At 33.8% G+C, this 15,184-nt stretch overlaps 1 protein-coding gene and 1 long non-coding RNA gene across 3 annotated transcripts in view; one reads left to right on the forward strand and one right to left on the reverse strand.

Annotated features, from left to right (window-relative positions):
- Positions 1-1,253: 1,253 nt before the first annotated feature.
- On the reverse strand, positions 1,254-5,187 carry LOC136273157 (uncharacterized). The gene is made up of 2 exons (XR_010711370.1): positions 4,975-5,187; positions 1,254-3,938 (listed from the first exon to the last, which is right to left on the reverse strand). It is a non-coding gene; the product is annotated as an uncharacterized lncRNA (long non-coding RNA).
- Positions 5,188-6,095: 908 nt separating this feature from the next.
- Positions 6,096-15,184, forward strand: part of LOC136272509 (uncharacterized) — a 46,138-nt gene continuing 37,049 nt past the window's right edge. Inside the window, exons 1-2 of one of the 2 annotated variants that reach the window (XR_010710519.1) lie at positions 6,096-6,458; positions 9,817-10,224. Coding sequence is in view for 1 of the 2 variants with exons in the window: in XM_066074186.1 (XP_065930258.1) it covers positions 6,401-6,458; positions 9,817-10,224 (466 nt within the window). In the remaining variant the exon portion in view is untranslated. The remainder of the gene's footprint in view (positions 6,459-9,816; positions 10,225-15,184) is intronic. The other variant, XM_066074186.1, reaches the window with a different exon arrangement.

Below are 15,184 nucleotides of genomic sequence, written 5' to 3' on the forward strand. Positions count from 1 at the left end.
AATAAAACTTGACATATTTTTAAATGGTGAACTCCTAATTTATCAATCTGTTAGCTTATGTCATCATTTAGAACGCAAACATATTGATTTTGTGCTATTTAGCACGCTCCGAATTTGCCGAGTTTTTACGATTTACTGTACCAGTTATCGGCTTCGTGATAATAACGCAGTAAAATCCCTTTACATATTGATTTTACATTCTGCAAAGTTTAAATTGAATTATGTCCCTTTCGGGTTCAGCCAATAGGTCGTAGGGTTACTATAGTACATAAACAAAACTCATAAAATTATCCGTTTATCATCATACGTTAATACATAAAATCGTATGCTGTTCAATACATTATTGTGCAACCAGGCGTTCAACTGCACCATGAATCTCTCAGAATTTAGTGAATTTCTTTTGTTTAGAAATTTTATATGTATTGATATTATATGTCAAATCAAAGAAGGGATATACTAACGTATCACAAAGAGCTCATATCTTATTTTTAACTTATTACGTCACTTTCCCCATAGCTGAAAGTGCAAAGATGTAAATCAGCGGTAAACAATGATCGTTTAAGAGCATGTTTAAAACATATTCAAGAAAGTTTTCAAGCAAACTTACTTTTCTTTTTTCGAAACAGACGACTGAATTAAAAAATCTCGGATAGTCGCATGCTATAAACCCGAACCCTCAGTTTAGCCGATAACTGGTCTTAGCCGATAACTGGTACAGTACCAGTATGATTTTTATCCAACTCGTTGTGTGTTTTCTATCCCCGAGCCTTGGCGAGGGGATAGAAAACACACAACGAGTTGGATAAAAATCATATACCATCGCAAATCATGAGAGATTCTTTTTATCACATGTTTTAGCAAGTGTTTTGTTAATCCCAACTTTTTCTGTAAAACTTAAGATTGTGAGCCGTACAACAAATTATTTACAACACGTCAACAACGTTACGCATGGAAAAAAAGTTCATTGAAGTTTAACAAACAGACATTCATTTTCTAACATTTTTTTAAGAATTCACGACAAATAACTGAAACAACATTAAATGTTTCAAATTATTATCTCAATTTAACACCCCTCAACTGAATTAATTATTTACTTTTTCATTCTACGTCAATCAACCGTCTAAACCTACGTAATGATTATCTATGACGTCACATGGCGTAAGAACACACAGTGGAATATCAAAAATTTATCCCATGAGTGATATCCACCGTATATTGGGATAAACATGTGATAAAGAAAAAATATAACTTGGTTGTGTGTATGTACTGCCATTTATTTTTGCTAATAAGAAAAATTAGGCAATAAGGGGAGGTCTTCAAACAGTCATAATACCAATTACCAGACATTGAATGAAAGTTATAAAAGGTGAGCAAATGACCTCCCCCATATTAAACAAAGATGTATACATTATAACATGTACCAAATATACGTGCAACAAAAATATTGTGAACAAAAACAGCATTTCATACATCAACAGCAACAAACATGTGTAATACATTGCAAAATAAATCCCCAACTACAATGGTGATGAAGGGGAAGGAGGGTGGGTTGACTGCGGTGTTTACAAACTTGTTGACAGCTGACAGTTAAAGTGACGTAGTCAAAACATCGCGCGACTAAATGCCGCACTCTGATTGGCTAATGTAGACAAAAAGGAAGATCAGCTAAATACTCAAAAGTACTCAAAAATTAGAATTACAATTATATTATCACTAGACTACTATTTTTGGTACCAGCATAAAAATAACATATCACAATTTACATAAATGCTATTATTTACAATAATGCTGTATTATGTAATATTGTTGATCTGTCTAGGATTGATAGAAAAATATAAAACTTGGTTGTGTGTATGTACTGCCATTTATTTTTGCTAATAAGAAAAATTAGGCAATAAGGGGAGGTCTTCAAACAGTCATAATACCAATTACCAGACATTGAATGTAAGTTGTAAAAGGTGAGCAAATGACCTCCCCCATGTTAAACAAAGATGTAGGATTGATAGAAAAATATAAAACTTGGTTGTGTGTATGTACTGCCATTTATTTTTGCTAATAAGAAAAATTAGGCAATAAGGGGAGGTCTTCAAACAGTCATAATACCAATTACCAGACATTGAATGTAAGTTGTAAAAGGTGAGCAAATGACCTCCCCCATGTTAAACAAAGATGTATACATTATAACATGTACCAAATATACATGCAACAAAAATATTGTTGAACAAAAACAGCCACCAAAAGCAAACAGCAGGTTTGCACAAAAAGACCCCACACAAAGTGGACTAGCCAGATATGGTAGTCAACAATATGAAATATGGCAGTACATACAACACATATGGCAATGACTAACCCCTGCCTTATATGGAGATATAAATATTAATATATCATGAACGCACAGATTATCTATAACCAAACCAGTTAAAAATTTGAATACCACTAGGAACATCTTATTTTTAATTACCTTGCAAGTATAAACACATCAGTTGACTTCTGCCCTGTGTTAAAATAACAGCTGCTATATAATATACATGTTAAAAGTTTGTTTTACTATCAAACATGTTTTAAAGACAGATATACATGTAATCAAACATTTTCAGATGAACCAGTAGGCACATGTTACTCAAATGACAAAATCAAACAACAGAAACAATGGTTAAAAAAAACAAAAACTATACAGCACATAAACACATCAGTTTACTTCTGACCTGTGTTATGTTATGTGTAACCACATCATGCACATGCACATTAGTATAGATAAATGTTATACATGAATCACACTTTGAATAATGTCCAATATAAGACAAATGATAGGGAATTGTGATGAGAACTGATTTTTGACATACAACAAATCTATGCATTGAATTAAAAACACAAACAATGCATATCAGATACAATTATAATACACAGCAGTTAACTTCTGAACTGTGAAAATCTTACAAGAAAAATATATATACATAGCATTTGCTATACATATTTAAAATGTAAAGCTTGACAAACGTATGTATCTGCAAATAGCATCAGATTTTGATCTTCCCATTTATTGAATGCAGTTTTCAGAATTACCCAAATGTGCTGCATGAGTGTCTGCCCCTAACCTGAAGCTGTGACCCTTGTATAGAGCAGGGTTCAAACCAACAAAATCAATAATACTAGTAAGATTTTTCACTGCAAATGTTGGACATGGCAATACATTTACCTCTTAATTCTTCAATAGGTTTTTGCCAATCTACATGCAGCCAAAGACTCCCTAAACTTTCTGAAAGATTCGTCATATGTTCTCCAAGCAACATCCCCATGCAGTCTTTGCATTTCTCTAATAAAGCTCATGTATTTTAATAAATGGGGAGTTTCTGATGGGTGTTTCTGAATTCTAATGTTAATAAAGATAAGAAAGGCATCAATCCACTGACTGATGAACATGGGGGTTTTTGATTTTAAACTTTGCTGCACATTAATGACCACTGGAGTAATGCACAACGTAAGAGGTTCTTCATCTTGGTGCGACGATAATACTTTTAAATCAAAAAATTCGTTCGACCAAATTTTTGCCTTTATCTTTTGTGGTACTGTCGCACCAAGAGGAATACCTTCTGTTACAGAGATAAGATTATCAGAATTGAAGAAACCTTTGTTTGTGCTTACTGGCTCACCTGTGTTTTCTAAAAGTTGAGATACTACTGACAATATAGGGTTATCTTGCATAGACGAAGAAGCAGTCGTTGGTGCAGGTAATTCATTGACGGTGTTTGCATATGTAGCAGATGCAGCATTTTCTAGGGGTACCACTGTACTGCTTGATGCATCAGAGTTGGGTTTTTGCAATTTAACAATTTCTTGCGCAAGTCTTTGGTAATCGATTGGTTCAGCCTGAGGTTTATGTTTTGCTCTAGTACCTTCACTTGTCTCCACAGGATGTTTGCGTTTTGGCATGGTAACACCTACAAGATATTTCAAAACTGTTATAATCGATTTTCTAAATGTACCCAATATACAATTAATGCAACTTTTGAGTGTACAAATTTTCACTCAAATCATGCGGATATAGGTGCACACGAGCTAATTATTATTTGATTAATTGCAATTTTTGACACACAAACATTAAATAGGAAAATGAAATTATCAGGACTTGCGCCAAAACAGTGTATATCTTTAGATTCACATGTAAACTTACATACATGTAACAATACAAATAAAGCATGTGTGCATGAATCTGCATGAGCATATAAAAATGGAATCTCTGCATGTGCATTAGTAATAGTCCACATGACCATGAGTGAGAAACAGAAAAAATAGTCCACACGACTCTGCATGCTGACCAGAAAAATAGTGCACATGACTCTGCACGTGAACCAGAAAAAATATTGCACGACTGTGCATGGGAATCAAAATTAGTACACACGACTGTGCACGTGAATCAAAATTAGTGCACACAACTCTGCATGTGAATCACAATTAGTACACACGACTCTGCATGTGAATCAAAATTAGTACACACGACTCTGCATGTGAATCAAAATTAGTACACACGACTCTGCATGTGAATCAAAATCAGTACACACGACTCTGCATGTGAATCAAAATTAGAACACACGACTCTGCATGTGAACCAGAAATACACTGTAGTACACACGACTCTGCATGTGAACCAGAAAAATAAACCACATGACTCTGCATGTGAATCAATTATACAGGACTCTGCATGTGAACCAGACAAATAGTACACACGACTCTGCATGTGAACCATGCAGAAAAATAGTACAAATAACTCTGCATGTGCATCAGAAAAGGGGTACACACGTCTCTGCATGTGAACCGTAAAATAGTACACATGACCCTGCATGTGAACAGGAAAAAATAGTACATATGAACATTCTTTATACACCTACCAGCTAATTAATTTTATGCATATGCCTGTGAATGTATTGAACACTATGAATGCAATTTAGCTCAAAGAATAATAAAAATATGTCAGACTGCTTATCTTGAATGTTGAAGGACAGCTATTCTAATGTTGTGAAGGTATTTCTCCATGTGGCGAGAACCAGATTCAATGTTGACCCCCATCTCTCCCCAGGTAGGTTAGGTCCGCCCAGAAACCACGATGAGAACAAAAATGAATTCCATGAAGCTTTTCAGTCTCTGACTTGAGCTGGCTGTTCACAGTCATGACATCATTGAAGGATGTCAGAGAGGGGCTCGTCACGAAGTTTTTTCAACCTTTTATATATACCACCTCTGTACTATAAAATACAAAATATATAAAATAATATTAATTGTTGCCGATGTTTAAATTTTGCAGGTATTCCTAAAAACTATGGTCCTTTCCCGATCTAATGATACCTAGAGTGCAGGGTTTAACGTCCGAGAAGAATTAATACGAGGCGACCGAAATCGGGAGGTAGCGATTTTTTCGAGTTTTGATTCCTCCCTTGTGTATTTTATAGTATAGAGGTGGTATATATAAAAGGTTGAAAAAACTTCGTGACGAGCCCCTGTGGTGTGAGGTTTGAGGAAATTCAGAAATTCCGTAAATCGTGAGAGTCGTTCGAAAGGCGAATGAACGAATGTCCGATTATACATGTACAAACATCTATCGCCATTGTCTGGACGGAGCCTGCCTCGGGAAAATTAAATAACCACTAGAGATAGTATTACCTCCACAAAAACTTGACTGCGGTGTTTACAAACTTGTTGACAGCTGACAGTTAAGTCAAAACATCGCGCGACTAAATGCCGCACTCTGATTGGCTAATGTAGACAAAAAGGAAGATCAGCTAAATACTCAAAAGTACTCAAAAATTAGAATTACAAGTATATATTATCACTAGACTACTATTTTTGGTACCAGCATAAAAATAACATATCACAATTTACATAAATGCTATTATTTACAATAATGCTGTATGATAAAACATAACGAAAACGATATTAGGTCTTTTCGACCGAAAGTCGAAAAGCCCTAAATAGGACCTGAATGACACAACTAGCTAACCTAAAACGATAGAAGAACATATGAAGTGAGGATTAAATTTCCTGCTTTTTCAGTGAAGCGTTGTAAAAATATAGTGTTACATATCACGATGAGTGTAGACCGGTATAATTGTCAACAACAGTGACTAGTCTCATAATGTTTCTCCTTATACTCACCAATTTATCTATTTTGTTTACAATAAGCAATGTAGACAAAATGTGACGACTTTTTAAAATACTGAAATAGGACTCAAGATACACCCACTTAACTTGATTGGCATCACCTGGTCACGTGACAATGGCAGAAGTGGATTTAGGACGCGTTCTACAACCAACAAGGAAGTAAAACAAGGTGGCAATTATTGTTTGAAAGCAGCCTTGTATTACAAGAATTATTTCGTGTTAAAAACTTCATAAGGGATTAAAAAGCATGGAATTTTTTCCACGTTATTTATTTATTTTATTTTCATCAACAATATTTTTTGAAGGTAAGATTTTTTACTAGATTATGACTCCACTATTCAGGTCAAACTACGGTTATTGCCATAGAAGTCTTTAGAGACTTTCATCCAATCCTTCTATATGTTAACACACACTTGAAGAGCCTTTGTGAATAACGAGATTTCATGCACTGAATCTTTTCAGCAGAGTTTTCTCTAATGACATATTCAACTTCCACCAAAGTAGCAACAAGTCCTAAGTGTTAACAGTGATACATTCCAAAGATATTAGCTTTACACATTCTCACTTTTACATGGTGTATTTGTCCGAATATGACAAACAAACAGAATGACCAATTATAAATTTTATTTTAGAGAACTACAGTTATGTATATATCATCTATGATTAATTCATGAAAGAACATCAGAGCCTTACATGTGGTTTTGCAGTAGACTCTACTACATGACGGTACATGGTGACCTATGACATGTATGATATGTTTTGCCAAATTGTCCTGCACATACTGTCATCCTTCGATCACTGATGGCTGTGTATCTCTTGTACATTTGCCGACTTCAGTATATATTTCGAACTATATTGGTTATTACTTGTGAAGAATAGTTCAGTTTTCTAATATCTCTACAGCTTACTAACCTAATAAATCATGTTATTGGTAAGTTAACATTGTAATATTTCTTATTTACAATACTAGTTCCGTATTCCATTATCTGAATCAACCCTACCAGGGTTTTTATTTCGGGGAGACAATATGTCTGCCTTAGACACAATTAAGTTGGTTTTTAATGTTTAGAAACCAAAGAGGCGGTTTTGTCATTTCACGGACGTAAAATGTATTATTCCGAGTAAGAGTTTTGTGGATTGTCAATGTCAGCTTGTGGTGCATTTAAATCTTTGACATGTTTGTGATACATATTTGCGATTTTATTTATGAGAGTCTATCGAAAATGTATGAGCCAGTCCTATGATATCGCGGTAATTAAATCATTTTGTAAAAAAAAAGCCATCAATACGGAAATAACTAATGTTATTGTGAGTTCCTCTATTACACCCCTGCGAATGTTATTGTCATTCAAATTTTAAACCACGTGGTTTTATTTGACCCTTTTAGTTTCGCAGTAAAAATCGTACCTCGTGTATATAGTCTATTTCACAGTATCTAGGTTCTTGTAGTCAAATATAAAATTTAGAGGTTTATTGATTTTAAACTTTATATTCATTAATTGGTGAATAAAATGTATTCTAGAAATAAATGTGACTATACAAAAATTAGTTTTTGTCTGCTTTTGCAACAATTTACATGCTTAAAGGAGATCCCTTCTGAGGATTAATTTTCGATCCGCGCCTGACCGAGTAATAACATCAATAGTGAAACAGACTATACCATTTTATGCAGAATGTTCCTTGAAAATGGCTCGATATACTAAGTTTTAATGAAAAACAGATATCCATTATTTTTTTGAAAAATATGGTATTGCACACCACAAGCATCAACATGGCTATGATTTTATTAAGCAACCCATTGTTTATATTTTCAACTACTCTACACGTGGTTGAACACGAACGATAACTCTGTTCTGAATATTATCGTTTTATATGAATAACTGCTAGATGGTGAAATAAGACATACATCTTGAAAGCTTTTCCCGTTTTAACATAAATCAAAGTAGGATATGATATGAAAAACGACTAGTACTTATGTATTTTGAGAATATTATCCGAACACTTATACTTCCGCTCGAAATTTCACAGGAATTGAACAAATCTCGGTGAAGTCTCGTGAACTTTCATTCGAGCACCTCTGTATATATTACGTACTTAGCAACGATAAAGGAAACATTCCGAATACATTCGCAGGGGTGTATTATATACCTCAGTGATGTTTAGCGTGTCTCTGTTTATTATGTCTAAAATAACCTAGCGTCAAATGTCAATATCAGCGCGTGCTACTATACTTAAACAAAAATACTGCGATACCATTAGAACCCACGATATGATAGGATACAAGTATATATATAGTACTGTCAAGCGGATCCCGTATTTAACCGCGCTCCCCTCGCGGTTAATTAATCCTTTCCGCTTTGCACCATCGCGGTTAATTCATCTCGGTCCTTGCTGCAGCCATGTTTAAATCGCGGCGGTGTGACCTACCGTTGAACAAGATGATCGGAGTTTTTTTTTTACCAGTATGCTATTAGACAATAAGACGGACACTTATTATTAAAAGGCATTCTTTACCGACCATGTTTGATGAAATGCTTACGTATTAAATTCACGTTTTCAAAACTCCCTGTTAATTTTTAAGAAATTTTAATTAAAGAATTATATGCACTCGTAACAATTTTCATGTAACGGTGGATAAAACTGTTATTTCGAATACATTTTATTTTTATCGTTTTCTTAATATAATTTATATGTAGGATAAGGAAAAAATTATAAAAAAAAAAATATACCTATTTTTTAATGAGTTAAAACATTTCCGACTCTGAATATTTTTGAATCCATATCAAGAAGTAGCATGTTTTACGGCTTGTACATATAGCAAGTTCACTCATATTCTCTACTTCTACTCACATGCCTATACTAGTAAAACACAGAAGTATGAATATATTTCGTTACTACATGTATAGCCATCCATCTAACCATTCATCTAGGTATTGTTTATTTATGGAGGGTTTTCGCGTGACGCAAAAATTCCGATTATTTGGTAAAAAGATAACCCTTTTTGGTATCAATTATTTTTGCGATTTTAAAAGATTCTCATAGCAAACATACGCAACATCATTTTTGCGTACTGTGTTTTGAGTGCTGTTAAAATGTTTGCGAAACCAATGTCACATAAGATAATCCCAAAAATTATGGAATATACAGTTTTGTTTTTCTTTCTGAAAGGGAAAAAATTTGAAGATATAAATATTCAAATATTTATCAATTAAAATATTTATACCTTTTAATTATTTCCATTTCAAATAAAATAACTGTATACAGTATTCCATAATTTCCGCGATTATTTTATTTGTAAATAAAATGAGAACATTGTCCCGTAAAAATAAATAAATGACTCAAGTGTTCAAGATATCTCAATAAAGGTTAGTTTCATTGAACCGCCATTTCATTCAAGTACTATATTCTCGTGGTTTTTTTTTTACACATTTTGAATACATAATATTGTTTGTCATCGAAATGCGGGCATCTTGTTACATTGATTTGCAGTGTGAGTTTGGAGCATAATTGTCATGTTGTAAATTTTGAATTTACTGGGTGGGTGTAAATACAAAATTTACAACATGACATAATGATAAGAATAGTCAACGAAACCTAGTAAATTTAGGCATTTGCATTATATACTTACTCGTTGTATGATTAAGTTTTACTAGTTTGATTTAGGAGGAGATAGCGGAACAGTTCAAACTTCAGCATATGTCACAGCTACAGTTGGATCATCTGTGGACTTAACTTGTACATATACTGTAGACTCTGGTGAGTCAGTGTACAGTGGACTTATTGTCTGGAAAGCTAAGACGTCAGGGACACCGGAATATGAAAACATTGCCACATTTTCACCTCCTGGACTAGGGAGCAACTCTTTTACCACCACAGAATCTGCCATGAATCTGAAAGATCGAGCAGAGTTACTGAATGTAACTTCCATTGGTTCAAACACTTATCGTGCTGTGATGAGAGTAAAGGAAGTGCAGTATTTGGATGAGAAAGAGTACCAATGTTCTGTTACCTTTATCAATACAATTACTGGTCCCCAGACAAAAACTGCGGTAACCTCTCTTACAGTTCAAGGTAAGTATCACACGATACTGAAGCGGGTAGCTTATTTCTCTATATGTGTTAGAGTTTCGTCTTTTACTTGATTGATTTTGATTGTTTATTTGAATTTCTCAATGTTGACCAATTAGTAAGATAATCAATTTATAAAATAATGATCGTTCTCCGTTTGTTAATAAATGTATTGTAATAGGTACTTTTTGCTGTAGAATTTATTGTACTTGTTTTATTTTTGTGTTTTCATTGAAGAAATATAATCAATGTTAGACCAACTTTGATACATGTTGAGTTGAGCGGGTATGGGAACACCCCTGTCTGCGTAACGTATAGTCCCTATATACATGTAGGTGCAGTCGCGGTGATCAAGTCTGCACTCGTAAAGCCATTCAAGTTTTTTTTGTATGTTTAACGTCCATCCAAAAGTCAAAAGCCTATCTCTCTTAAAAAAAACCTCATTCATAGAAAAAACTTACACATTATTTTGTACATAAAAGAAATCTTATTATCGTTAGTTAAGTATTTCATTTAAACATTAAGCAAATTAAACACATAAAAATCCCAAACTTTGGCAGATAAGGAGCGATCAATTCATACTACTATTGCTCCTTCGCCTTCGCCTTTTTTGATAGCATTCGGAAAGTCTCGTTCGATTACATAGAATTTGATGCAGGCACCATACTCGCAAAGGTTTTCCGATTAATCCATGGTATTGTTGGTACGCATGCGCTAGGCCATTGTGCTTACTATGAATGTTTATAAATATTTTAATGTGTATATATGTGACATATATATGTTTACCAGTGCTGGCTATATACTTCACATAAAATGTAATGTCCGCCATAATGTACATACATATGCACTTCCAGACTCCTGTCACTTACCAGCTGTCTGTTTACCGTGGATCAAACACAGTAACATTCTAATTTCATTGTGCGACACTCCTTCTAGCTCATGTATGGATCTAGAGGGGGAGAGGCCCCCCCCCCCCGGAAAATTCAATATTAATAACTTCACACATGCAGTAAAGGGGTAGAGAGGGTCCGGATCCCATCCCCCCAGAAAATTTAATTTTAATAATTATATATAATAAAATCTCAAAAATATGTCTCTGACCCCCCCCCCCCCCCCCGACAATATCCATCGACCCCCCCCCCCCCCCATGGAGGGTAATCGTGTTCAAAAATCCAGACATGTAAACTTGTAAATCCGAATATGCAATCGTGTTGATGTGTGGGTCTGAGTATGAATATGTGTAATTCTGATAGTGTAACCTATAAAACTCGGGCATAAACAAGTGTAAGATTTGACTCAGTTCCTTCGCATGATGCACATTTTGCAACTTTATTGTTTACATTAGTTAATTTAACCTTCTACTTTGCACACTTATAATCCGTAGTTTCTGCATTTGTAACTTCAGGCTCGGCAATAGCACATCTGACATGATACAAATTGACAAATGTAAAGTCTACAAGTTTGTCGAATTTTGACATGACCTTATATGGCAACTGCCTTGCTGCGAGAAAAGGCATGGCGTAACCGCCGGAATGGACGAAAAATAAACGTTATATTCAGCTAAACTATTGCAATAAGCTATTAATGAACGACACCTTTTCTATCGAAAACACTGGTATTATTTTTAGAAAAAAAAATTGAGGTATGATTGAAACGGGACCAAACAGGAAGAGCTTCATGTAGAAAAAAAAATCGTTGCCGCAGTGACGAATGCGCTAGTTTCCGTAATATAATTCTCGTGGTATTAAAAGGAAATGCCTGAAATGTGCGCGTCTTTTAACCACAATGAACCACAATGAACCGCAATGAACCACAATGAAACCACAATGAACCACAGTGAAACCACAATGAACCTAAATTAACTTAACTGGGGTGAGAATTAGTCTTTGAAAGGTAAATAATTCCTTTCAATTTTGATTCTACCTATTTGACGGCAGATTATATGTCAAAGAATTTTAAAATACTGTAAAAAATTGTATTCTTTATTTGGCACATGCACAAACCTTATACCTCAATATTTTATTTATCTTATTCAATTGTACAAAACAACTTTTATACACATGTAGATAGATGTTTAAAAGAAAAAAAATTAATGAATACAAGGTAAATTTTGATATTTAATATAATATGACCTTATTGTTATTTCGAGCTTATATATGATTAGATCGGCTCTCGTAATGGATTATCTGTTTAATTTTAAAGTAATCAGTTGTTTCCCATAAACTCTAGATTATTTGATCACCTGATGAAAAAAAGGTAAATTTTACAGCATATATAAAATGTGGACAATATGGCTGCATTTTGTAACCCCCCCCCCCCCCCCTTCAGAATGGGGAATTTCGAATCACGTGTGAATACTATGACTGCTTTTGTATAAAAATGCGTTTAATATTTTTTTTTGTTAAATTGTTTTTGTTTATGCAATGCAATGGTATTACAACGCTACCTAGATATTAAATTCGCAATTTGTTTGTGTTGATTATTACTGGTTTATAAACGTTTCCTTCCATGTTTCTACAGAGAGCGTACGCAGGCACTGCATAGGGTGAATATATATTATGGATTCAAATAATAATTTACTTTTACTTTCTGAAGACTAGAGGGAGATATTATGAACTAATCAGTTAATAAGATCATTTTTTTTTTCGCAGTGCCTGTTTTGCCACTTTTAAAAAAGTTACTGCTTCGATATACCCGGAAGAGGATCGCAATATACTATAAAGTTGTGGTGTCATAAGGTTTACCCATGTTACAGTCCCTTCAAAGACAGACTATTTCATCACATGCTAGCCGGGGATGGGGGGAGTGGGTGCGGTGGGGCTCTAGGGGAATTTTTTGTGTGAAATTAATATGTTTTACATGCATTTGATTCACAGTGTTTGCAAATTCAAAGCTGCCATTTTACACTCATAGATAAATATAAATTTTATTCATAATTTATTTATTTAATTCATTATTCAATTTGCTAGCAAACATGATTTAATGACGATTGTGCTTGTTATTTTGAATAAAATAACTGATTTTTTTAAATGTCACGAGACCATGTGGTATACAAAATGATTTCAAACCAGAGTCGAAAGTGACTTGACTTAACGAATTTTAGCAATCTAAAGTCATTTTTTGTTCTTCTTTAAAAGTACGACTGACATACGAGCTAATATGTCTTTTTTTAATCCATTAAAATAAAATTAAAGATGGGATTAGAGGTCGTTAGATAAAATTTGTATTCTATCGATATCACAAATATCATGAGAGATCTTATATGTACCCGGTATATAGAAACTCTATATATAGTTTTGGTTATCTTCAATCTAACATGTGCAATTGTCGTTTTTTATGATCGTCTGATTATTGAACTGATTTTCTAATTGTGAGTTACAGAAATAATAGCTAAATGTAGAGAATTCGTATTCATAGATAAACGCTCGTGCATTAGTTGTTAATGGCTCAGGAAAAGCAGACGTTCTTGAATTAAAACGTTTTAGCATTTCTACCTTAACCAGCGCACCACGTATATCAACATATAATTTAAACGTTTTTGAAAAAAATGTGGTGCTGTTTCGCAAATATTTTAACTATTCCGCAAATATCATAGCATGAAAATTCCGCAAATATTACATTCAAAATAGTTGTAAACGTGCAAAAATCCGATTACAGACAAATATCAACCCATTTCTATAATTATTTTTGCTGAAGTATATAACGATCTTCGCTGCCGGTGCATATGATCATCTCATTTATTTCATGAATGATAGAGGTTTTGAATAGGAAGGAGGTGGGTCGGATGGTTACATTAAAGAACGCAGTGGATGACAAAATTCAGTAGATATCTGACTAACAAACTATTGAGTGTTTCCTTATATAGAGATGACGAGTATTTTTTAAAAGTTTCTTTAATATAAGGACAACACATTCAAGCTATAGGAATACCTCACAGATATGGCTATACATACTATCCATCTAAACACGGAATAAAAAAAAATATCTGCTGTATTTTTCAAGTTTTTAAAATGTCAGCAATGTGTATCTATATGTGTGTATATAAACTGTAATTTAAGAGAGAGAGAGAGAGAGAGAGAGAGAGAGAGAGAGAGATCCCCAATTAACAACAAGGTGTATCGTATATCCCGTCCCTTCTCTAATTTGGGATACTCTAATACATATTGGGAGGCTTTATTACACCTGCTGTTATTTAACTGGCCGTGTATACATGGAAGCTACTGTTGGCGTGTGTATACTAACAACAATACACACAGGGGATGTCATAATTATTGTAAAGGGATTCTTACCATACCTTTAATCAATAATTGGAAAGCATTCACAAATTTAGGCGTAATTATGAATAAAAACATTCGTGAAAATTTTAAGGCATCTAATCTATTCTTCGCCTATTACATTTATTGCAGGTTCAATTTTCAAATTTTCTCTGGCTTTTTTTAATAACAATATTATCTAGTCTGTACATTAGTTTGGAATTTTCTATTCCTCTCCACCTATAAATTGGACGAGTATGTTAATATACGTGTTTGGATTTGAATTGTTAATTAAGAATAAATTCAAAGTTCAAGCACGTATGATCGTTTTAAAAGTGGGGAGGGGGGGGGGGCAGATTCATCCAAAAAATCTTAACAAGTAAATAAAAAGAAAATAGGCAGTTTTCCTATATATCTTAAAACCGTAAAAAAAAAAAGGGGGGGGGGGGTAGCGTAGTGTTCCTTTAACTTCATTTCCTCAATTTTTTACCTTATACATGTACATGCATTTAAATATTTTTTTTATTCATGCTTTATACATTTATAATAAACCACCATCTAAGCGTTACATGCATTAAAATAATTGAGTTATGAATGAATGAAATAAGACGTGTGTACCTGAACATACATATAAATCATTGACTGAATGCATTAATTCTGTAACATAACATGCCGTCAAAAATTTTTGAGGTATATTATGGATACACGCG

This window comes from Magallana gigas, chromosome 2 (genome assembly GCF_963853765.1).
Source record: "Magallana gigas chromosome 2, xbMagGiga1.1, whole genome shotgun sequence".
Lineage (NCBI taxonomy): Eukaryota > Metazoa > Mollusca > Bivalvia > Ostreida > Ostreidae > Magallana > Magallana gigas.